At 35.9% G+C, this 26,174-nt stretch overlaps 1 protein-coding gene and 1 non-coding gene across 16 annotated transcripts in view; one reads left to right on the forward strand and one right to left on the reverse strand.

Annotated features, from left to right (window-relative positions):
• Pex5l (peroxisomal biogenesis factor 5 like) overlaps window positions 1-26,174 on the reverse strand; it is a 249,369-nt gene that overhangs the window by 70,887 nt on the left and 152,308 nt on the right. For 12 of the 15 annotated variants that reach the window (XM_070025860.1, XM_070025855.1, XM_070025856.1 and 9 more), the window contains 5 exons: window positions 16,625-16,736; window positions 10,093-10,287; window positions 7,342-7,468; window positions 6,363-6,459; window positions 1,795-1,890 (listed from right to left, as the gene is read on the reverse strand). In XM_070025860.1, coding sequence (XP_069881961.1) covers window positions 1,795-1,890; window positions 6,363-6,459; window positions 7,342-7,468; window positions 10,093-10,287; window positions 16,625-16,736 — 627 coding nt within the window. The remainder of the gene's footprint in view (window positions 1-1,794; window positions 1,891-6,362; window positions 6,460-7,341; window positions 7,469-10,092; window positions 10,288-16,624; window positions 16,737-26,174) is intronic. The other 3 variants (XM_070025846.1, XM_070025854.1, XM_070025848.1) reach the window with 1 other exon arrangement.
• Window positions 2,891-2,997, forward strand: LOC138829510 (U6 spliceosomal RNA). The gene has a single exon (XR_011372638.1). It is a non-coding gene; the product is annotated as a U6 spliceosomal RNA (small nuclear RNA).

Raw genomic sequence — 26,174 nt, forward strand, 5'->3', positions numbered from 1 at the left:
ATTTTTTAAGCAAGTAATATTTTGAAATAACTTAACAGCTTCCTGGGTTTTGTGGCAGAAAAGGACTGTAGAGGTATGGAGATGGAGGTCTAGAGATGAACTATTACCATACAGTATTAGGGATAAGTTGATAGAACAATTCAGGCCCCAGGAATGATAAGGAAAGCCAGAAGACATATCTAGTTTGTTAAGGTAGGCATCATGTAAAGAAAGGATTAAGCAAATTCCAACTTACTCCAAAGGTAACAAAAATATCAACTTCTTGATAAGACAACAGCAGCATAATATAATTAAGAAACTATAATTAGTATTAGTCAAAACTGGCATGTGTTCTCAAGGAAAGAAATGAATAGTCCCTAATTGTATGTAAGAATTGTATGGAAGAACTGGTAAAGAATTTTAAAGGAAAAATACCTAAAAGCTCTACAAGAACAAGATAAAATGATTTTGAGAATATTTATCTTGATAGGCAGGAAGTTATGTTTTCCTTATTGATTGTTGCTTTGTGTTTTTTTGAGTAGAAATCTATTATCTTTCTCATTATAAATGGTATTAGATAAATGCTAATGTCTTCCTTGACCTAAGATTCTGTTTTAGAATAATAATTTGAGTGCTAATTCAGTATGCTACACACAGTAGGAGTTCAAAAGATAAATTTAAATTAGCTCTTAAGTCTGGAAAATCGACATTTAAGATAAATTAAGCTACAGGCTCCATGCATTTGAACAACTTGATTGAACTCAGCTGGTCTCAACCAACTATATCAGTTGATCACACTAAGAGTATTAAATATTCATTTGCTTTTTTAACTAGAAAAAGTTGAAATTAAAAGGAGAAATTTGGATGGATTTTAATGTGGTGAGATGAAAAGTATTCTGCTTTTGGCTTTCTGAATTATTATATCAAATTATTTCCCAGAATAAAATAAATCCTTACATGAAGATGAGAATACGCTTTTATTGCGTCTCAAGTTGAGAGTTACAGAGGAAGAGCCTTTGTATCATCATACCATCTGAAATCTAGCTTAAGATGTCACAGAAATGTAGCATATTCCAAGATGCCTTCATTTCTCCAGATTTCACATCAGTATTGGAAGTAGAGGTCCTATCAAGCTCATACTTGAATTCTGGGAAAGATCCTGCTCCTATAGCAATCAAAGCTCCGATGAGCATCCCAGCTCACATCTGTGATATACATTTTGTTCTTCCAGCCAGAAGAGTGGATTAAAAAATAGCAAAAGATGATGTCTGATGTTTCTTTGGCTTCTCTTCCTTCCTTGCTCCCGAATCCCATTAGAATATTTTTATATTTAATATTCATATCCAGTATTTCACTTTTCTTCTCAACAATGTTTTAGACAATGATAAAAAGATCATGTCTCAGGTTATCCACTGGCTAGCCTATTCAAGCAATGCCCCTTTCTCAACTAATTAGAGAATTATAATATCCAAAGGCAGGGAGATTATCAAATTTCAGACATTACTCTGATCTCACTGAGACTTAGCAAATACACAGTGGTGTTCACCATGGAACCAAGGGCTCAGAGTTCTTTCTGACCTAGGACCTCACACAGCCATTGCTAATCTGTCATAGAACTGGCACAAGAGGTGACATCTATTTGTTTTCCAGATGAGAAATCAAAGGTTCTTTAGCAACATGTCCTATTTTGACAATCATAATCATGTTTCAGATTCATATCTATAAAATAAGACTTATTTTATATGTATCCTATTGGTTTGATTTTTTAATGGCACTATGAGAAATATGAAAAAGAAAAGCACATTTTAAAAGTACCTCTACTGCTGCCTTTGCCCTTTCAAATTCCTCTTCCAAGGAGTGGTTTCTGGAAAGTAATGCACTTCCCCAGCGATGTTCCTTGGTCAGTCGGGCCTGAAATAAACCAAATATAAAGTGTTAAATTATTAGATTACATGACACAATCAATTAAGTGTTTCTTTTCCCATGCTATTTTCTCAGAAATATTTCTAACTGATGTTATTTTTGGAGTATCTTTCAAGATTTATGCCCTAATTGGTATGTCTCAATGTTTGTGAGCATATATGCATGTTTTTTCAGTAATGAGTCTCAGCTTAGTCATGTTAAAACCAGTCTCTACCCTCAAACATACTACTTCTATAAGTCTGTATTCCAAGTACTGATATTTTAGAAAAATCCCCTGCTGATTCTAGTTTGTGACTAGATAATCTCTATTGTTAGGAGGACGAGAAGCCAAGATAGAAGTGTGGCTTTCAGGCCAGTTTCATATATACAGCAGGTCCTAACACAGAATCTGCTTTGCTTTGCCTTGCCATGTGAACTGGCACAGTCTTGTATTCTGTATCTCAGGATATTTCCCTGCATGAAATAATCGTGAGTCATTTAGGCAAAATCATGTCTGAAAAGGCCAACTGCTTCTATGAATCATAGCTAAGGTGACATATATCTTAATTTAGTTAATTGCAAATGTTTGGAAAAAAACACAAAAATAAGAGATGTGCCTATAGAGCATACTTAGATCTTCTGTGTAGTTAATTTCATATTTATTCACCCATAAGCAGAACATAGCAATATATTTTTAAAAACTGAACACAAATGGTATACTATTCTGTGATTCACTTGATTTTCACTCAACCATAAACTGTGGAGCACCCAAATATTTAGTATTTATGGATTCATTGACTTATGGGTGTTAGGGGTTTTGTCTCCCTGTATTTTTTTTGGGGGGGGAGTGGAGCTTAGCACCATTTAGTATCACCGCTACCCAGGATGAATAAATAGAATTGTGATTCAAGTGAGTCATGGCAAAAAATGAGAGTATCAGTGAAATGGCTGGCATGTGTGGTTCAAATAGTAGAGCACATAAGCATCAGGCATAAGATAAATAATAATAGTGTTCGCTTCGGCAACACATATACTAAAATTGGAACAATACAGAGAAGATTAGCATGGCCCTTGCGCAAGGATGACATGCAAATTCGTGAAGCGTTCCATATTTTTTCCAAATGTTTACAAACAAGACCACACTAAAGCTACCAGCACAACTATGTTTATTGCAGCATTATTTACCATAGCTAAGATATGGAACCAACCCAGATGCCCCTCAGTAGATGAATGGATCAAGAAAATGTGGTATATATACACAATGGAATTCTATGCCTCCATCAGAAAGAATGACATTGCCCCATTTGTTAGGAAATGGAAAAACTTGGAAAAAATTATATTAAGTGAAGTAAGCCAGGCCCAAAGAAACATAGGTCCCATGGTTTCCCTTATTTGTAATATCTAGTATATGTATGAGTCAAGCGGAAAAGGTCAGATAATATGATGTCAGGAAAATGAACCCTTAGATGTGTATTTTAATGTTTCTTTTCTTTCATGCATGTGTTTCTAACGCATTTATAAGATTATCTCTTTGTTGCTTTGTATGTCCCTCCCCCACAGTATAACCCCTGCTTTCACTATATTTGATGTCAGTATAACTTGTGGAGGAGATGGGGAAAAACCAGTTGTTTAAGGATACAGGTGGACCTGTTGCAACAATGAGAAGTACAAGTTGTCATGTCCAAAATGAGCTTTACAACATCGGTGCGGGGGTGGGGGGGGGAAGGAATAGGATTGGGATGGGGGGGAGGGGGGAGGCTGGGAAGGGATGTGAAGGGTAAACAAAGGAGGAGGCTGCAATGCTTGGTAAGAAATGTATGCATTATCCTGCCCATGTAATTGTAACTCCTCTGTACAGTATGTTCACAAATAAAATTAAATTAAATTAAAAAAAGATAAATAATAATAGATGAAATACATTTACAAAAAAATAAAATAAGGTAGCCAGGATACAGCTCAGTGGTAGAGTGCTGGCCTTGCATGTACAAGGCTGTGGACTCAGTCCTCAGCACCATAAAACAAAAAATAAAATGAAATAAATAAAAACTAAATTAAAAATTACAATGAGATATCACTTCACAAGTGTTATAAGGGCTATTATTGAAAAGCCAAAAGATAACAAGTGTTGAGAAGACATGGGAAAAATACCTATGACATGTTTTTTTGCCCTTTGTATGTCTTAGAAAAACAAGAAAACATCAGAATTACTCACTTTGTGAGCTTCCAATTTATTTGTGATTCTGAAATATGTTTTTAAGCATAGCTTATAATAGCCCATCACCTGTTGATTCACTCCCTCCATCTGAGAAGGAGGAGTCCAGTAATCAGTTTTGATGAGCTGAAATGCTCTATGTGAATGATTTGCAAGTCAGGTATAAGTGGGATTTTTATTCTACCTCCATCATATTTTACTATATCTACATAACAAGCCATATATTCAAGAGCAGTGTGTTTTTTCCAATGAAAACATCTGTCTCTGATAACAAGTAGATTAATTTATGTACTCCCTTGCTTCTCTGTTTGGATGACTTGGTGTTTCAGGTATAGTATTAAACCTTGATTCATGAAGTTTTTCTAATTAAACCATAGGCTGGAATTCACAGAATAGCATGAAATTTCTTAGTTCTAGCAAATCTTACTACATTGATAATATTTATTTTAAAAAACTGAAGAAGTAAAGTCTTTATAAATAACCATCTCAAATGATTCATTAAGCCTTCCTTAGACAGAAAACTATTGTAGTGCATTTTAAAGTGTATTTTGGAAGACAACATAAGGAATCACATACCAATTTTCCAAAGCACACTGTGCTCCCTTAAAGGAAAGCTGGTTAGTGGGTAAAAGGAAGGACAATGTGGTGGGATGGAATCACACAAGCAGCAGGAGGGCAGCAGTCATTGGGATAATAAGATAAGTGCATTGTGGGTTTCTATGGAAACCAACGACCCTAGCTGCTCCTCTGCCCCAGCTTGGTGTAGAACAGCCCACCTGGGCCAAGTCTTGCCCTGCTTTCAAAACAAATGTTTTATTGCTACATTAAATTGTTACAAGGATTCCAGTTTATGACACAGTACCAGTTACTTTAGGTGAATCTTAAATCTCTACCTATCAAGAAATGTTTTCCTAATAAGTGCCTTAATTTTTCATTTTAAAAAGATACATTTAGAATGAGCATAAAGAAAGAAAATACAAAATGCACTCTCCAGATTTAAAAAATACAGTTTCATGTTACATTTACAATTCATTAAGGTTTGCAGGATGATTTGTTCAGGAAGTTAGTCGACTTGTTTTTCAGCTGTTTTCTGGGAACACTAATGTCTTCTCTCCTGGAGAAGGAGATGTTTTAGGAATGTTTCCATTTTCTTAGAACTACCGCTGTACGTGGGCCCTCTTTCTCTCTAGCACTGAACAGTTGTGGGTCCACAGATTAGTTTCTTTATTTTTCTGTGTCCTAGTTTCCTTCTCTATATAATGGTATCAAATGGGCCAATGTACATTAGAAATAATAGCATACAATAACACCTGCTGTTTTCACTTTTATCCATTTCATTTCACCTCAGATAACTTATTCCTCTTAATTTCAACATCATATCTAGAAAAACTCAAGGAAATCTCTTGCTCACGCCACTTAATTTCCTTAAATGATCAATTATACCTTAATTAGACTCCAGAATACACCAACATGGGCAAATATTTCAGAGATCTTTGTGTTGTGGTTTTAGGTCAAGGCAATAGCTTTGAACATTGTCAAAGGGGATGGAAAGATTGAGACCAACATTACTCTCAGTATCATAGAAGAGATGACCTTTAGCCATAAGAGAGAATAAACTCATTACCAGTTATACTGGAGTGATGGTCAAACAGTGGACAGATCTATTTCATATATAATCACCGCCAGTGATTATGTCCCAGGAAAAGATGTGTGACTTCACTGAGACTAAGAGTGTTTTTGAGGACTATCTTTAAATGATCTTTAGAATGCATGGAATTATTTGGATATTTGATATAATACATGAAAGGTGCACAGCAAGTCCCTAATAGCTTATTATTGTCATTACTGCTAATACAAGAATAATATTCTCTGGTATGCAATTTATTTTAATGTGACAGTCAGAATACTGATGTATATAATACCTTGTTCCAAAGGGCATAGATGTGAATGAGCACTCAGGATGTGACTTCCTTTTTTTTTGATTCTGTAGCACAAATAGTGCTAATACTGGAGTAGAATTTATTGCAAAATACTGGCACAGTCAATGGAAGAACAAGGAAAACGTGCTAAGTACACAGTGAATTCATTAGCATGTTTCCCAGCAACATATGTATATTTGTATAAATCAGTTATTCTTAGCATTGAGACAGTTACTAAGTAAGAAAGCAGAATAAAATACTTCAAACTTTTGCTAAAAAACACAAGTGAAATATTCATGAGACATTATCTACTTGAGCAGATGGCTTCACTGGACATGTGACTTTATTACCTGTGCTGGGGCCACTAATTCCAACTCCGAAGCTGACTCAGAGTTGAGGGCACTTTTGCCACCACTCAGTTCTGGCTGAGATCTGTGTTCCGCAGACCTGTAAAGGATGCATTACAGAAACCAATGTCATTGAGAGGAAATTCAGCTTGAAATTCACACAAGAAACATAGTTAAGCAGAGTCATTGAAAATCAGGATAATGAACCTCTCATCAGAGTTCTGGTGAAAATTATACATTTTATGAATTTCCATTATCTTGACCATTTATTTAAGTGGCCATAATGTGCTGTTACTGTTTTAAGTTAGAATTTTAGCTCACTTATAGGCAGAAGGAAAAATAGACACAAAGCCACTTTGTTTCACAGAATTTCATTTTATGAAAAAACATTGTGTCTTTTTGTGGGGGACATTTCACAAAATATCTCTAGGTTGAACTTGAAACATCACAATAAGTTGAAGGTTCAAATGGGAAACAAAACTTGAATGGGAAACTTCCCATTAAGACTCATATAAACATGATGAAATGAGTACTTAGATTTTCTCAAAGTAATCAGTTGCCCTTAATTATTGTATTATATGACAGTGGATGAGTGAGAAAGCCAGTGAAGATTGCCTATATAATCAGAAAACTTAATTAATATTGATGTGCCATGTTACATACTTTCTCTCATAAATATGTATATATATATATATATACATCATTTTAACTATCTCAGTCACACATTCAGAAAATTATCAACAAATGCTGAATCACGATACATCTCAAATCCTTATTGACTGAATTTAATTAATTCTTGACAGTTCACTTGAAATAATTTACAGGTTGTAGAAGCCAAATTAATTAACATTGACCCATGAGGTTATTATATGTAATACTAAGTATCTGGATTAATTTAACTAATTGTCTATTTCGGTATATGAAAGGAACTCTCACATAGTTGACACATACATGTCTATTTTCTATAGTCAGATTATCTTACCATAAAAGCTCTTTTGATCCAGCTCTAGATGAACATGATTTTCTCTCTGCCATTGGATGCCCCTTGCTATTTCGATCTCCATGAAACTTAACATCATCCCATTTTTCCAGTTGTGTTTGAATGTCTACTAAGAGGTAAGAAATGAGGGAGCCAGGGAGAGAGAACAAGGTAAAGATAGTAAAGAGATTGAATAAGATTGAAAAGTTTTATACAATCAAGCATTACCTCTCACACATAAAAGACCCAAGACCATCTTTTACCTTTTCAATGTGCCATTAAAATTTAATTAAAATATATGGAAGTAAGTAAAAATGAGAACTATGAAGACAAATTAAATTGCTTTTACAACTGAAGCACTCAGGGTGTGTGTGTGTGTGTGTGTGAACTCAGGTCTTCATTTGGCTCATTTGCTCAAGTCTGGCAGTCTACCACTTGAAATACACCTCCACATTCCAGTTTTTTTTGCTGGTTAATTAGAAAGAAGAGTCTTTTAGACATGTTTGCCTGGGCTCCTTCAAACTATGATTCCCAGATTTCAGCTGCCTGAATAGCAAGGATTATAGGCTTCAGCCACCAGCACATGGCGAAAGTTGTTTCTACCTGTCACAGGGCTCACATGTTCTTTAAGGCCCATCTGCTGGCATATAAATTTCAATTCCCAAATCTTGTTCTAATATCTCTTAATCTTTCTCTTCCCTTTGTTAGCACTGGTTCTCTGTATTGTCATTCTTGCCTTTAGTCTTGTCTTCATCCATCCACCAGAGAAGGATTTTTCCTTTTGTTAAAATAGAATTTGTTGCGGTCAGTCCTGTCAGTTAAGCCCTTTGAATAAAACCCCCCTTTTCCCAATCTTTATCCTTCAGCCCTGTGGTACTGGAAGGCCTTACTGCTGCTCTATAGGAGCTCCACAACTTGAACTCTCTCTCCTGTAGCATCCTGCCTTTTAAATTTTACGTTTAAGAATGTGTCTCACTAACTTTGCCTGGACTAGCCTCAAACTCAGGATTCTTCTGCCTTAGTTTGCACAGGAGCTGGGACAACAGGTGTGTGCAACCTTGCCCAACTTCATTCCCAATCTTAAGGGAATGGCACCCAAGGATTGCAATTCAGTAGTGACTGAAACTCAGACATTTTAGTAACTGTGTAATTGCAATTCACTACAATATTTATATTTAATTCCAAATACATATTTTAATCTACTAGACTGTAAACCTGATAAAAGGAACACAAAATTATATTATTATTACTATTATTATTCCATTATCATCATCATTATTATTATCATCATCATCATCCTGCTAGTCCTGAGGCTGAACTCTGGGCTTTTGTGCTCAAGGCTAGCACTCTATCACTTGGGCCACAGCTCCACTGTGATTAAATGGAGACAATTCTCATGAACTTTCCTGCCTGGGTTGGCTTCAAACTATGATCAGATCTCAGTCTTTTGAGTAGTTCCGATTATAAGCATGAGCCATTAGTGCCTGGCAAGACAAGGATATATATATATATATATATATATATATATATATATATATATATATATTTTTTTTTTTTTTTTTTGAGTCCGGTCGTGGGGCCTGGGTGCTGTCCCTCAGCTCTTCAGCTCAAGACTAGCACTCTACCACTTGAGCCACAGTGCCACTTCCGGCTTTTTTCTTTTTGCTTATGTGGTGCTGAGGAATCGAATCCAGAGCCTCATGTATGCAAGGCAAGCGCTCTACCACTGAGCCACCTTCCCAGCCCCAAGACAAGGATATATTATTTTTGTATTCCTAGAACACAGAAAATGCCCACAACTCAGGGCATCTTAAAAAATGTTTATTAGGCAAATGAATAAATTAATCGGCCATCTAACATACATATCATGGTAGAAAGTGATTTCACATATATATGTATACATACATATACATATATCCTACTTATTCTTTTGAACATTATAAATAGGTATGAATAAACTCACTTTATGAGCATATATATATATATATATTCACCACATATTTATGTACACAAAGAGCAGTTAGTAACAGGCAGAGATAACTTTCTGACGTTCCTACCAGTGTTTTCTTTCTCCTGAGAAAACAGAGCTTGATTTGACTGATTCAATCAGCTGAGGATTAAGCTGTTTTTTTTCTCCCCTCAGGAAGATCAAAGTATGTGCATTAATGTTCACTACAGTGAAGCAAAAGTTCTAGCTCTTCTTAGTAACTTAGAGATCTTGGGACAAGTTAAAATTTAAATTTGGTTTCTCATATATTTCCAGGTTCTGATAATTGAATGAGACAATAATATGTCTCATGCAAACAATGCAGCATGATTCCAGGAAAATACTACATGGTAGTTATTGTTATCATTAACTTGGACATGTACATGCTAATGTTTACTTTGGCTATTGTTATCTCTTTGTATTGGAGTTGTTTATTCATGTATCTTTCTGTCTTCTGCCCTAGATTGAAAGCTGCTGGAAGCAAGATGCATCTTTTATTTGAAACTATTGAATCTAATATGGTGCCTGCTTTCTATGACTAGCAAATTACTTGTGGGCTGATGCATCAATACTAGTTAGTTAAAGTTGAGCTCCTTGATGGCCATTCAATCCAAGCACAAAAGTTTATGCCTTGCCCAGTTTCTTACATGGACTTTGCCTTTTCTATTGTTTAATTCACTTTTGTCAACTGTGGGGCTTCCCTGTATTATCACTACCACCATCAGTAGTACAAGGTTTAGCAATGGCCGGAAACAACTACTCCTTACCTAAATCTAAGGATGAAGTCTCTGTGACTTGGAGGGGCTGGCCTCTCTGCTCAACATCTGTGCTGATGAGGTCAGGTCCCTCAGCCTTTTTCTTGAGAGATGAAGTTTTGGATGAAGGTTCTGACTTCTTGGCTTTGCTTTGAGTCTGGGAGACTGGTTCACTCAGGTCGAGGAGATCTAAGCCTGTAGTCAACACTAGCAGACACAAACAGATAAGGTTAAGTTAAGCCCAGTTACTGCCTTGTAGTTACTTTTTAAAAATAGGTTTCAGTTGAGTACACAGAGATCTTATGGGTATAGTTTAGGTTAGAAACAGCAAATTAAATTGGCTTCCCGTTGATTTATAAACTGTTAGCTGGGGAAGTTTGCTGTGTATTCTATATTTTGCACATGGATGAGGCAGAACTTAGACCTCCCTTAGCTATGATGAATTTTGACCAAAATTAACATGACAAAATGCAATCTGAGGTCAGGTAAAAATGTATTGTTTTGCTTCATTTCTAAAAAAGCCTTCTTTAAATTATAGTTTTCCTGCAGAAGGCTGAACTTGTCATGGTCAGAACCATAGTGAAGTTTCTGAAGGCCTTTATTTTAAACAGTGAAATATATGGGGTATAAAGAAATGCTGTTAATCATCTTTTATTTAATTAAACAGCTCAATCAGCAAATGGCATGTTGTTTGCACTAACACTGGAGAGGTATTTTATAATCCATAATTGATGAATAGGTACACATGTTGATGAATAAGTACACAGGTTAATGTGCAAATTAAAATATGCAAGTTTAATATCAATGTAACCAAGTATAAGACTCATACACTTTCAATTCCTAGCTGGCTGATTCTACTGTATTTAACACTTTAAGGAAAGTAGAAATAGCAGTTTGTTGAGGCAAATGAGAATTTAAAAGAAGTAAGCTTTTGAAATTTCCAGTTCTTTCCTTTATAGTGAAAGTAACTAGTATTTGACAAGCTCATTATGTACATAGAAAATTCAGATTAGAGAAGGTCCCTCCAGACCTACTCTCCACCAGGCTGTGCTATGTCATTTCTCAGTATAGAGGCTGTGGATCAGTCCTGGTGTCTTCCTGGCCTAGCACTCTTCACTCAGCCAGCTAAAGAAAATCACTGTCTACAATACTGTCTGCATCCTCTAAGCTTAGTAAATCATGGTCTGCAACACTGACTGCTGTTCTCCTGTCATATGCTAGCTTTACCTCCAGATGGAGAATGGATTTTGCAGCTGCCTCAACACTTCTCCATCTGCTTGCACCCAAGGAAGGGCCTGGGATCAACTAAACCTTCAACACAGATTTCTTTAGTACTGCACCACCTGCCTGAGCTAACCATGCCCAGGGGAATCTTCAGAGTTGCAAGGATTGTGAATCTTTGTACTAGAGGTTGGACGTAGAGCTTTGACTTGCTACAGAAGTACCAGAGCCATGTCCCCAATGCTTTTGTTTTGTCTTGTCTTTGAAATAAGGTCTCTTAATTTAGCCTTTCTGCCTCTGCCTATCAAGTAGCTTGGATCACAATATTACCACTATGTCTAAATTTTCTTATTTTCTGAATTCAATTCCAAATCACAATGATTGGATACTATTGGTGAAATAGAGAGATCTGGTTCTACCAGTTTAGGTGTGCCTTGAATTAAGTGTCTTGACAAGTCTGTGTTTCAGTTTCCTGATCTGGAAACAGAGTTAACGGTCTTTGAGATCTAATGTGTGTAAGTTCTAGGCTATGGTAGGCAGTCAGGAAATGTTATTTCTGAGTTGGGAGTGTGGCTCTTTGGTACAATGCTTACCCAGCTAAGTGTAAGGCCCTGGGTTCTATCTGCACTTCACATATGTATAAACACAAATACTACTTCTATTCTTGGGAGGCCAGTTTACAATATTTTCATTTTCTTTTTGTTGTTCGCCTACTATTATTCTATTTTCCTCATTCCTTTCTATCTCAGGCAGGAATCAGATCCACATACTTATACAAAGGACCACTACTGAGGATAAAACTGAAGATGAGATAAAGATACTGGATCTACAGAGGATTTTGTAGAGGAAATTGAACATAAAATAGCCTGAAAGTGTCAGTTTATCTCAATTGAGTATTTCTGAGAAGATGGGAGCTACTTTTGAGCACTAAGATCATCTGAAATATGAGTTTTGTATGGTTAAGAAATACTGGAGTACAGAGGGAAAGAAGTAGCTGTTAAGAACTAAGCTACCAGGCTTTATGTCTAAAATTTAAATCTAGCAGACAGCCATGGTCTGGGTGCCACATACTTTTTCTTTTATCAACATAATGGTTAAACAGAATTTTCAGATACAGTTAGGTTGTCAAAGAATCTAGACCCAATGTGATTTCCTTATAAAGAACACCAAGAACAATCTCAGCAATGCCACATACACTGTTTTACCAATTGTACAAACAAGACTTGGTCACTTGTTCTTTTGGAAGCAAATTATATAAGAATCATATACTTGTAAATAGCGAGTACATTTGTTACAAAATAATAATTGGTGAATACGAATTTAATTCTCTCTCTGCTTCTCACCGCTCAGAATAAAATGCTAAAGGAGTGGACTGTGAGTTTGATCTGTGTTCAGTCACATTTTCATCTTTTCCTCTCTAATATGTCCTGGGTACTTCTCTCTCTGCCCCTTTGTTCTTTTCCCTGAAAATACCAAACAAAGGCTTATCACAAACGCAGGACTTTTTTGTTACCCAGGCGATGAACGCGGTGCCTTGGAGGTCAAAAGGTAAGCTTTCAAGTCCTGAGAACCACAATTGTAAGAACTGAAGAGGTTGGGCGCAGACTTTCAGGCTTTGAAGGAGACAAATCACATTTTAGTGGCTGTGTATCTTTTCTTTAAGACTTAAAAGTAAATGTCTGCAATTACAGTTTCTTGGAGGATCATGGTTTGAGGCCAGCACAAGTAAGCAAAATCTTAAGAATAAACAGAGGATGGTTGAGTATGTCTGTAATTACAGCTATATTGTAGGCAGAAATAGAATCATGGTCTTAGACAAAAGTTCTACGCAGATGACAAAGGACAGCTTCCTGTTATAGTTGATGTGAAATTATCTGTTTGTCTGTCTGTATCTCCTTCCCTCTCTCTCCATATATATTTGATTATGTACATTCGTGTTGGATCCAGTAAAATATTTCTGAGTCCAATCTTATTTCACATATCTATCCTTTCCTAAAGGGCTACATTTCATCACTCATAGGTTACAGGTTGTGGGAGTCTTTCCCTTCACTTCCATCTGCTGCAGGGGGGAGATTCCAAGTTTGGTGGCTCCTAAGCCACATCATCTATTGAAGCACTTTATCCTGTCTCTTCAGCTAAGTCAGTTTGGTTACTTGAAGTTATATAAACATTGTGCATAAAATAAGTCAACATAAGGAAACGACTGGGACTGCCTGTGTTTAAATCCTCACCCTGCTATGCATTAGCTATGGGGTTTCTCTCCCTCCCTCCCTTCCTCTTATCTTTCTCTGTCTCTGTCTCTGTCTCTGTCTCTGTCTCTGTCTCTGTCTCTGTCTCTCTCTCTCTCTCTCTGTGTGTGGTGTGGCTCGTGTTGGTACTGGGGCTTGAACTCAGGGCCTGAATTTAGCTGTTTCGCTCAAGACTTGCACCCTATCACTTGAGCCACAGCTCCACTTCTGGCTTTTTGGTGGTTAGTTGCTGAGTCTCATGGACCACTGGTCTTATGTAATCATTAGTGTTCTTCTAAGTAGAAGTCAGGAAGGTCATAGAGAAAATATATAAAAATGAAACAGATGCAACTGGGGATGAGGATTGAGGTTTGTAGACAGTTTTGGAGATTTTTTGTTTTTGTTTTTTTTGGGGTCCAGTCGTGGGGTCTGAACTCTGGGCCTGGGTGCTGTCCCTCAGCTCTTCAGCTCAAGGCTAGTACTCTACCACTTGAGCCACAGCACCACTTCCGGCTTTTTTTTCTGCGTATGTGATGCTGAGGAATCGAACCCAGGGCCTCAAGCATGCAAGGCAAGTGCTCTACCACTGAGCCACCTTCCCAGCCCCCAGCTTTGGAGATTTTATTTTATTTTTTTAATTGATTTTATACCGGTTATTTTGAAGACTGAGGAAAGATCCAAAAATCAACAATGATAGGTGTCCCCAAGAAGCTGGAAAAAGTAAGAAAACAAATTCTGTCCTAGAGCTCCTGAAGGAAAGTAGACTGATGAATCTTGATAGGAGCACTTCCAACTTCCACAACTTTAAAGTAATAAAACTGCATTGTTTTAGGCAATAAGTTTGTGGTGATTTTTTTTCAGAAGTGATGGGAAACTAACACATCTGTTATTGAGTCTAGGAGGACTCAAAGACTCAAATATAGATGAGTGTCTCCAAGCATGCATAATTAACCCCTCTTCTCTAGCCTTCATCCATGTCTGGGGGCAGGGTGCAGAGTTTACTGATAAAGTGTATTTATTTATTTATTTTTATTTTTAAGATACTGGTTATCTGGCCATTTGAAGAGTTTGAGGCATGATTTAAATAATTAATAACCCCAGAAGCCTTCTTTGTAAACCTTAATTCCATTGGCTGAAATTTCCTAAAAATCGATGATTAAAGTGTTTGTTTTCAACTTCTTCAGGTATACTTGGTTGGAGAACATAGCATAGTGTATTGGAAAGCTGGCAAGTGGCACTGTGAATAAATATTAATTACTACATTAATTGGGTCCTGGGAAGGGAGGCCCCTTCAAAAGAATGAAATAGTACCTTGTAAGAAGCTTCCTTTAGACATTTTGTAGTACATTCAATGTTATTTGTACTACTATGTCGTAATAGGTCATGAATTAAATGGCAGTATCAGACACTTTCAAATATAGTTATATCAAAGGGATAAATTAATTCAATCAACTTTTTCCTCTTTGCTGGAATATGTAATTACAACTCCTACTCAAATTTCTAAGCTCTCAAAAGATATGTGATTTGAGTTTGTGAACACTGAAGCTTCATAAAAATGTATTTTGTAAATATGCTTATTTTTACAATAAAGATATTTTAGTAAATAGCTGTAGCAGGGCTGGAAACTTTGTTATGTATAGTTCTTTTCTTATAATGAAAGTCTTTTATGTAAGTATATAAAACCTAAGTGAAGGAGGAGTAAGATTTTTTTTAACCCAAAAATGTTTGTTCTAAAACTTATTCACCCAATAGCTTGAGTTAATGGATAAATGCCTTTTGATTATGTAGTGTGATGAATACAAACTAAGAAACCTGTTTTTCTCCTTGATCTTTAGCAGAGTCTGACTTGTGCTTTAATGTATATTAGATTTATTAGGAGATCAAAGAACAAATTATTGTTACAAAAGTTATAGTATGACTCAAATAATCATTTTTTTTCTTTTTTTTTGTAGACAAGGACTTACTAGGTATTCCACACTGGCCTCAAATTTGTATAATCACTTTAAAATATTAGTTATTTCATAACAGTCAGATCATTTGATTTATGAATAAGTGTATACTTATTTACTTTTTAAAAATCAAACAGTTTCACAATTATTTTAGCTGTGTTAAATCTAAGGATGCAATTTAAGAAAGCCAGAGAATTAGGTGCCTCCCTGGATTATAGATGAAGTAAAGGAAAATTTGGATGTTAATAGAAAAACAAAAGAAAAATATCCTTATTTGATAAGCTTAGTTATCCTAAGTTCATTTCCTATATAGTGTCTAGTGATATCACAGTTGAATTACTTCACCCTTTGTTCCAGCATTTCTGTGATTCACATAAGGAAATGGAAAGACCTGGAAAAAATTAAGTGAAGTAAGCCAGACCCAAAGAAACATAAGCACCATGATTTCTCTCATTTGTAATAATTAGAATATGTCTAGGATATTCTATGAATGTTGACCAAATGAGACTGATTCAGAAAGGCTAACTGCTGGAGAAGTATGTATTGTGCCAATGGAATTCTGAGACATGTTTGAACCCTATATGTGCTAGTGCCAAGCAACTGAAGGCTCCCTGCTTAAGAAAGCTTAAGTCACTTTGGCACTGATCAGGGAATTTTTAAGAGGAAGAAATAACATGTCAACATGGGGAAAATAGACTTGAGTCTTTACTACCCAGTGGCTGCAGGACATTTTAATTGTTTTTAAAAATCTACATTTTTATTGTACCGAACTTTTGTTTCACCACATATTTTGAAAAATAATTGATTAGGCCATCAACCAAAACTTGAAAATCCTTACTCTGAAATAGATGCTTTGTTTCAGTGTGATGCAAATAAAAATGACAAGATATCAAGATAAAGGCATAGAAAATTAACTGGCAACAGTGGAACTCTTAAGTTCTAGCAAAATTAATAGAGTAAAATACATTGTAATTTCTTTTTAAATAATCATAGGCTATATCTAATTTATTCTAAAGAGTATATGCTCTAAAGTTTCATTTAGTTACAAGTATTATTCCTCACCTAAAATGGTTGTAAAAAAAGATGCACATTATATTATGGTTCAGATCAACTCTACTTGAGGCATAGTTAAAATAAAAGAATTACCAGCTGTATTGGATGTTACTGGCCTTGCAATAGCTTCCGATTTGGTTTCACAGAGAAAGTCATCGATGGAAGGACTCAGGAGGGGTCTGCTTTCTTGTTGCTCATTCACCAGCTGAGAACAAATGAACACAGGTGTCAAAGGTGTTCAACTGCAGGTGTTCAACTGCAGAATCAGAAGAATTAAAATGCAGCCTTGCAACAAAATGGGAATAGCAAGCCTACCTAAAATAAATAAATACATAAATAAATAATAAGGAGGGAAAGAAAGAAAAATATTACTACCAAGAGGTGGGGAATTAGCCTTTTAGCATCACTATCAAAGTTTTGGATGCAGCAAACGAGACTTAATAGCTTAAGCCTTTTTCTTCCTCTCAGAGTAGTTTTAGAATTATCCTCTAATTTCAACATGTGGAAAATGACACCTATTGAAGCACAGTTGTTACAGGACAATCCCACTCCTCATTTAGACATAAATCTCCCACTATGATATGGAAACAGAACTTGAGACTTAGAGGTGACTGGAGGCTCTGGCCAGGAGTTGTTAGTCATGTCTATGAGGTGAGAATTATAAACATATGAATTAATACTCTTCTATCTTCCCTTTCTTCAGAAGTTAATGACCTAAACATATCCCCTACATTTCCTTCCAGTGCATTTGCAATGCATAGCAAATCTTATTTGAGGGGAAAATGCTGCTATATTAACTGACTAGAGGATCTAGTAAATAAGTTTGTGAAAATGTATATGTAAAATAGACTCCTGTAAATTTAATTGTATTTTTCCATTGATTTGTTCTGTAACTCTAGTAATCCTTTAGATTGCTTTGGGTCCCTAACTGGCAGTGACAGTTAATGATTCACCTTCAGTTATTCCATACCTCTGTGTATCTAGGTTTTCTGCAGTTAAGTAAGGAAACACAGTTATGTTCTACAAATAATTAGCTCTGTCTTAGTTTTACAGGAGGGGTCTGGCCTTTTAGTTTTCTATTTGTAATAAATAATGTGCCTTGGAGTCTTTTAGAGCTTACATGTAAGTTTGTATTTCAAGGTATGAGAATAAGGAACCAAATGTTTTGGTGTAGGAACAAATCAAAGTATTTTATCTGCCTGTCCTCACAGTTCATTGTTTATTTTTGGCATAGAGTCTGTAGTTTCATAGCTCAGAGCTGAAGGAAGATACAAGAGGCATAAACAATAGTAAATATGGGAGGGAAATGTAATTCGGCTACTTCTGAAAGGGTAACATGGAAGTACTTAATGGTCATTTGGAGGTTGAAGCCAAGAGACCTTTTTGGTACTTGAATGTAATCACATTATCATCTAACATGGTTATGTCTTGAATTTCCACTAAAGCTCAAGATTTTTTGAAAGCTTGGAATTTTTTCAGTGTGCTGGTAGCTCATTCCTATAATCCTAGCTACTCAAGAGGCTGAGATCAGAGGATCATGGTTTGAAGCCAGCCTAGACAGGAAAGTCTGTCTCTTATCTCTAATCAACCACCAAAAAAGAAAAAAAGGTCAGAAGCAGAGTTGTGGCTCAAATGGGAGAGTGCCTGCCTTGGGCAACAAAGCTAAGGGACAGTGGCCAAGCCCTGAATCTCAGGACCAGTGTAAACAGTTGAAAGCATGATTTTTATTCATATTTAACTTGTAGAAATTATTGAGGATTATTGAAGGATGGCAAGGAAAATGCCTTTCTACTAGTGTACAAGTTACAATGCTAGAGATATCTGCAATTATTGTTAGTTTTAGCGCTACCAATATAAAGACTCACAAATTTCACCAGGAATCAGATTATCAAAAGTCTACTGGTTTTAACCTTTCTGAAAGGTTAATCTATGAGTGAAACTCTTGCGTTCCTTTACATTTTGGTCTCTGAACTTCAATGTTCTTGAGATTACAGGATTGACGTACATTAAACTATTTTTAAGTGTTGAGAAACTGCAACTTTCCAATGTTTATGGATGAAATAAACTTATTTTTTTGTAAATGCCATGATCTACTTAAGTTTAGGAGTTATTTACAATAGTTGATGACATAAAAGTCAATTTTTGTATCTAAATGTACTTGACAGTACTGCTGCAGAATATATTACAATAGGAAGAAATGACTAAAAAGCATCAGTGGTTCTGTGAACTCTTCTGAAATTGTGAGTAGTATCCATAAATTTGTACCTCATGGATAGAGTTTATGTATAAACTATTTCCAAGGGAGCCACATATTAATATGCATGGGAGGTCAAACTTGCTCCTTTAAGTGCTTAATATAATGAATCCTTCTAGTGTATATCATAGCAAATGTGCCCCTGACTTCATACTGAAACTGAAATCTGAATTCTGCTATTATAATCATTCAGGAGAGATGAAGCCGACATCAGATATGACACGACACTTTATCTGTATGAATTATTTTAACAAGCTTATAGTTACTAAACAGTGAATTATAGTTATTGTCTTATAGGATAAAATATATAAGACTGAACTCTAAGTTGTTTTTGTTTTTATTTTTGTTTTTGTTTGGTGGGAGGGTGGTACTGGGATTTGCACTCAAGGCCTCATGTTTACTAGGCAAGGTACTCTATCATTGCGCCATACTTCTAGCCAAAAACTTGGTGACTTTAAATTTTGACTTTAAAAATTACTGGTGCTGGTGGCTCATGTCTATAATCCTAGCTCACTCAGGAGGCTGAGATCTGAGGATCATGATTTGAAGTCAGCCAGGACAGGAAGTTCCTGAGACTTTATCTCCATTTAATCACCAACAAGCAAGAAGTGGAGGTATGGCTCAAGTGGTAGAGTGTTAGACCTGAGAAAAAAGCTCAGGGACAGTGCCCAGACCCTGAGTTCAAGTTCCAGAACCAACACACACACACACACACACACACACACACACACACACACACACACACACACACACACACACACACACACACACACACACACACACACACACACGAGCAACATGCACAAAGTCTGAATATGTGTCATAACTATCAGAAGCACTGTATCTCTAAGAAAAGTGTACTTTCATTAGCATACAACTAAAGATAACTGAATCTTCTCCACTTAGTGATCATTTTAAAAAATGATCTCTTCTTCAAAATGCTTGGGGACAGAAAAGTACTATACTTTGGAATATTTGTAAATACATAATGAGCTATCTTTGGGCCAGGACCCACATGGGTATGTATGTACATATGTATGTATGTACTTATTTATTTATTTTTGCAGCATCACAGTCTCACACTTTCTAGCCAAGTGCTTTACTGCCTGAGCAATGCCCCAGTCCTTTTACTTTTCACTTGTTTATCAGAATTTTGCATTAACTTTTCCTGGGCTGGCCTTGAATGAAATTCTTCCTACCTCTTCTTTCTGAGTAGTGCAGACCAGGGTAGGTAGCATCACAATAGGGTTGTTTATGAAATAATAAAATTTCACTAACTTTTGCCATGCTTGCCCTCAAACTGTAATTCTCCTGTGTCTGCCTCCTGAATAGTTTGGATTATAAACATTTGCCACCATACTGAGTTCATATACATCTACATACACAGGAAGTTTTAGTCAATATTTTTGGTGTGCTCTGTTTTAGCTGTGGCCCATTTCATGTACCAGGCATGGAATTTTCCACTTTGGGCAACACATGGGTGCTCAAGAAATTTTAGACTTTTAGAGCATTTCAGATTTTCAGTTTAAGGACATTCAATCTGTTAAACTTTTATGCAAGTATGCATTTTATTCCATGAAATTCCTTTATATTCTTACTTTGAATTTTTTAAAAGGCTAAGAATTTATCTCTAAATATGAACTCTGCATCTGTAGGTAGAGAATGCTTAAGTTGCCTATAATTTTAGAACAGTAGGGTGCTTGGTTTTTGTAGTCATAGTTAGTCCTTAATGTTGAAAATTTTATACTTTAAATTTGATAGAATTCTGGAAGGTAAGGCTCTTATGTGCATCAGCATCTTACCGGAAAAGCAAAGAAAGGGTACAGTTCAATGAGAGGACTGTCCTTGTAGTAAACTCTTTAACAATGGTAATAGGGTACTTTTTTTACTATCTCGAATTTCAGATATAGTTATGTATTTTCGGGAGAAAACACTTCAAGCAGATTTACTCAGCACTGAAGCAAGGAAACCAAAGGAGAGTGTATTTAGAGAGGCCCTGGGGAGTCCTGAGCTTTTCTCTTTTCTTAGACCTTTATCTATTAGAGTGTGGGCCTCTGCCATTCCTGTAATCTTACTTCTCATCGCAGCACACACCTGGCCTGATGGAAGCATATGATGGTCCATCCACCTTTTATGCTAAAGCGCTCTGCTGGCTTTTTCCCACAATTATAAATCAAAGAGGGAGTTAACAAATCACTATCAGAATCAGTTTTTAAGCTGATGTTGGGCAATGTCTTGAAGTAGCAAAGGACTCAGGTTTTCAGGTTAAGAAAATAAACCAGAGGGTGGATCTCCTGGAAAGGTAATTGAAACTGAATAGAAAGATATCAGGCTTTGATAAGTTATGGAAGGTGAAGCAAGTGATTCTGTGAAAGTAAATCTTTCCTTAGAAGTTCTGAGATCAGAGACTACTATGTCTTACTCATATTTCTGTTCTTCACAACTTCAAATAAGATATCAACATGCAAAAAGGGTTTAATAATTGGCTGCCAAATGAGATAGTGACTTTGCAGAAGTGGAAGGCATAAAAATATCTTTCTCTAGTGGTTCAAATAAATTGTGTCTTCAGTTGCATGGATTTAGAGTTGTTTTACCCACAGAAGTACCAGTTTATTTTTACTTATACAGACAGAAATCGCTTTTCTCATGCTCTCTCCCTTCACTTTTAAACAAGTTTATAGTTTGTCCTTTTGCAACTTAAGAATAAATGTCTTTTCAGTCACAAAGGAAAATTTAAAACTAAACTGAATCTGCTAAGTCTAAACTTAACTTCACTTTCAAGTAGTATTTTTCCTTACTTAGTTTTATTTGATAATACTTTATAAAAATTTCCTCATTTCCCACTTTATTTATCTTCACAGTATCTCTTGGTTTAACTTCCATATCTTCATCAAAGCCTGAAGTCTTTCTTTCTGGTACAAAGTATATTGATGTTATAAAAAGAAAAGTCAAGGGGCTGGGAATGTGGGCTCAGTGGTAGAGTGCTTGCCTTGCATGCCTGAGGCCCTGGGTTCAATTCCTCAGCACCACATAAGCAAAAAGAAAAAAGCCGGAAGTGGCGCTGTGGCTCAAGTGGTAGAGCATTAGCCTTGAGCTGAAGAGCTGAGGGACAGCACCCAGGCCCAGAGTTCAGTCCCCACGACCGGACCCCCCCCCCAAAAAAAAAAGAAAAGTCAAGTCAAAAGTTTCTTTTTTGAGTAGCTGAGTTGTAATGGGTACAATTTTGGTCTAATCAGATCATCATACCTGCGTTTAAAATAATTCCACTTCAGTAGTTGAGAAGGTTCTGGGCTTAGCTTATTTACATAAAAAGCTGCATTTCTTTTTCTGCTGTGGCTGTCTCTCAGTCTCTGGATCATTTTAAAGAGGTGCTCAGGGCTGGTAGTATAGCTTAGTGGTAAAGCATATGCTTTTTTTTTCTGGGTTCAGTCCCAGCACAATCACAAAAATACTCCTTTTAATGGTGACAGGTTCTGATTTCTCTTTTAGTACCTTACTTCAATGGCCTAATTATTTTAATATTCTTCTGTGCCAGGCTGGGAATGCTTCTTTAAAGTATACCTATGTTTTCCTAAGTATTTAAGATATAGTATTGAGTATTATACATTAGTTTTATCTCTTTTCCTCCCCATTAGACTATGATCTCCTTGAGGACAGAGATCTCATCTAATTAATTTTTACATACCACCATAGTAAGTTAATAAATGCTCATTGGTTTTTTGCAGTCTAATTGAATGGTGAACTGTTTAAAAGAATGATTGCATGGGTATCCTCAATTTCACAATGTGTTTAAGAAATCTGCAGAAGGTCAATGGTCCTCAGAAATGTCTAGCAACTTCCTCATGGGTTATAACCAATATTTAAGTCTGATCTTCCCAGTGTCACATCTTTTTAAATATTTAGAAATCTAGTGGTACAGAGAAATGTTTCTAAATGCAAGGCTTTCTACCAATGATTCTAAACCTTCTAGCTAGAAATCAAGAATACTAAGATTGAATTCCTAATGAGAAAAACAGAAATAAAGGCTTTAGCCTGTCCCACAGCATCCAATACTTGAAGAAAAACATGAACCAATGTGAATGTGAGGCCAACAACACTTTAAGACATAGTCTTCCTACATCCTTCATTGATTTAAAATTAGATTCAAATCTGGTGAGTTTGAACAGACAGAAACACGGGGCAACATCAGTAGAAGTAAGAAGATGGGTGAGAATTTGAGCTTTCCTATCTGTAAGGATTCAGAAGACGACGGATACCTTATGCCTTCCTTGCAATCCAGTATTCAGTCAAATGAGTTCAGGTGAATTATGACTTACTTACACTGTTCAGTTGATCTAGTTAGTATTGGGCATTTCACAAATGCATGCAATATTATCCATGTCTAATGAATTACTGTCTTTCTTAAAACTTTACCTAAAATACATCTGTCTCCATTTACTTTGAAATGGAGTTTCAGTATTTAAAATCATTATATCATCTAACTACAGGAGACGATCAAGATGAAATATTTTACATTTAAATACAATCTGTTACTTAAAGTCTAGTGAATGATTATACTGCTTGTTTTGTGATTTGGATTTAGCTTTTTGTTTAAAGTCCTCAGATGTTTCACTAAAAAGTAAGAGACCAAAAATTGGCAACAAAGCACAAACACTCCACAATATAAAAAGGGAAAGATATTGTTTATTATTTTATAAATTTGTGCTGTAGATGAATAATCTTCAACTTTTGTTTTAAAGTACTGTGTTTTATATTGAAACATTTTAATATTTAAAGAATAGCGAGGTAATAATAATTATTAATAATTAAAATAGTATTATTTAAATTATTAGTAGTAATTATTATTAGTAATCAATTATATTTAGGTTAGCAAGTTTAAATGGTTGACCAAAATTGAATATTTGTGATGTTTATTTAAAAACTGGGTTAATATGTTGTCTTTTTTACTTCATTTAAATAACAGAAAAAGTTTATGTCTGTTTTGTTTCAATATAAACAAAGCACACATGCTTTTTTTTCTTTTCTTTGTCAGTCCTGGGCTTGAATTCAGAGGCTGGAGTGCTGTGTCTGAGACTCTTGGTGCTTAAGGCTAATGTTTTGCCACTTGAGCCACTGTACCACTTCTGGCTTTTTCTGACTAGTTTATTGGAGGTAAGGGTCTCATGGATTTTTTTGCCCAGGCTGACTTCGAAGCGTGATCCTCAGATCTCAGTGTCTTATGTAGCTAGAATTACAGGTGTGAGCTACTGGCCATACATGTTTTCAATAGCTTATCTTTGTGCACTGAAATACTCCTTTACTATGTGACACTGTTGATTTAAAGAATGTCATTTCTTAAGTAGGTTTTCAGTAGTTTGTAATTGAGCTACTGTGTAGAGTCTATGAAAAGAATGACCATATTTTGAGAGATTCACTAGTATTACAACCAAGTTAAATGATTCGACCTATTATAAAGACAAAGTAATTAAATTATTACCATGTATTCTTTCAACATTCAGAGTTTTAGAGCTTTATTATGGTCCAATATCTGACAGAATTAAGCTTCTATGAGTTATTACTACTAATGGCTTACCTAATCTAGTTCCTAGGTGAAAGTCCTAGTTTATCATCTTGTCAAGGATAACCCAGTGACAATGTTAACCCTTTGATGGGATCTAATTATCAGTCTACTGCCCACAATATTTTATAGACAGGATAGTTAGACTTAAAATAAAATAAAGTTTAGGTAGCATTAACTTTAAGGCAGTTAGAAGAATTTAATTAAAATAATCATTTTAAGTTGATAATTGAAACCCAAACAATGCCATGTTTTTAATAGCCTTGAGAATGTTCTTCCAGTCAACAACATCACTCTTTTAATATTTATTAGATACATACACAAAAACAGTATTGTGGTACAAATAGTAGGGACAGATAAAGCTTAGTGCTGGAAAAAAAGAAAATGTCCTTTAACCAGAAGAGACATGGGACAGAGACATGTGCTTTGCTATAAAAGATAGTACCCAATAAATAGAGTCAAATTGAAAACTTCTCAGGGCTCTTAAAAAGAGAAAGATCCTTGTTAGTGTCTTTTTTTTTTTTTTTTTTTTTTTTTTTGGTGGGTCATGGGGCTTGGGCGCTATCCCTGTGCTCTTCAGTTCAAGGCCAGTGCTCTACTGCTTGAGCCACAGCGACACTTCCGATTTTCTAGTGGTTTACTGGAGATAAGAGTCTCATGGGCTTTTCTGCTTTTCTCATGGGCTTTGAACCATAATCCTCATATCTCAGCCTCCTGTGTAGCTAGGTTTAAAGGCATGAGCCACCGGTGCCCAGCTCTAGTGTCATTTATTGTTGTAAAGATATTGCCTTTTTCTATGACACAACCTTTTGTTGTATCATGGTTTTCCTTCTAAAATTTTACTTATTTATACTATTTTTTTGAGTCCGGTCGTGGGGTCTGAACTCTGGGCCTGGGCGCTGTCCCTCAGCTCTTCAGCTCAAGACTAGGGCTCTACCACTTGAGCCACAGCACCACTTCCGGCTTTTTTCTTTTTGCTTATGTGGTGCTGAAGAATTGAACCCAGGGCCTCCGGCATGCAAGGCAAATGCTCTACCACTGAGCCACCTTCCCAGCCCACTTATTTATACTATTATAAGTTTAGAACAGTGCTATGTAATAGAAATATGATGAGTCTTGTAATTCAAACTTTTCAAGTAGCCATTTTTTAAAAGTAAAAAGAAACAACTTCAGAAATACCTTTTATTTAACCCAATATGCCTAAAATTTCCTTTCAACATAAGATGAACATAAAAACTATTAAAACAGTTATTTTCGCCAATTGTTTTCGGATTAGATCTAGTAGCACATCTAAGATTTGAGAAGCTCAAAGTATTTAGATGCCTCAGACGTATAGGTCTAGAGAGGACTTTTCCTCAAAGACTTGAGGATTTATGTATTTTTCTTCTCTTTGAAACTTTTGTCCCTACGTGCTTGTTTATATATTGTTTGATTAGTTACATGTCAATCAGGGCAGCATGAACTTGAGCTTGTTTTGTTTTTCTAGTAGCACTGATATTAGAAATCTGGACCTTGTTTGTTAGGTAGATCTTTACCTCTTGTGCCCCACCTCCAGGCCCCTTCGCTTTGTCTAGGCCAGCCTAGAACATGATGATCCTATTTATGTTTCCCATGGTAGCTGGAATGATAGATATGAGCCACTATGCCTAATATATTGGCTAGGAGAGGTCTTGTAATTTTTACCCCAGCTGGCCTTGGGATATCTGTCTCCAGAATAGCTAGGACTAATGGTGTAAATCACCAACATCTAGTTTAGTTTGTTGATACAGAATGAATTAATACATTAAACCAGAAGAACAACTCTCAGGGGAGCAACAAATTCTAAATTTAGA

This window comes from Dipodomys merriami, unplaced genomic scaffold (assembly GCF_024711535.1).
Source record: "Dipodomys merriami isolate MVZ:Mamm:240054 unplaced genomic scaffold, mDipMer1.0.p SCAF_173, whole genome shotgun sequence".
In the NCBI taxonomy this organism is placed as follows: Eukaryota; Metazoa; Chordata; class Mammalia; order Rodentia; family Heteromyidae; genus Dipodomys; species Dipodomys merriami.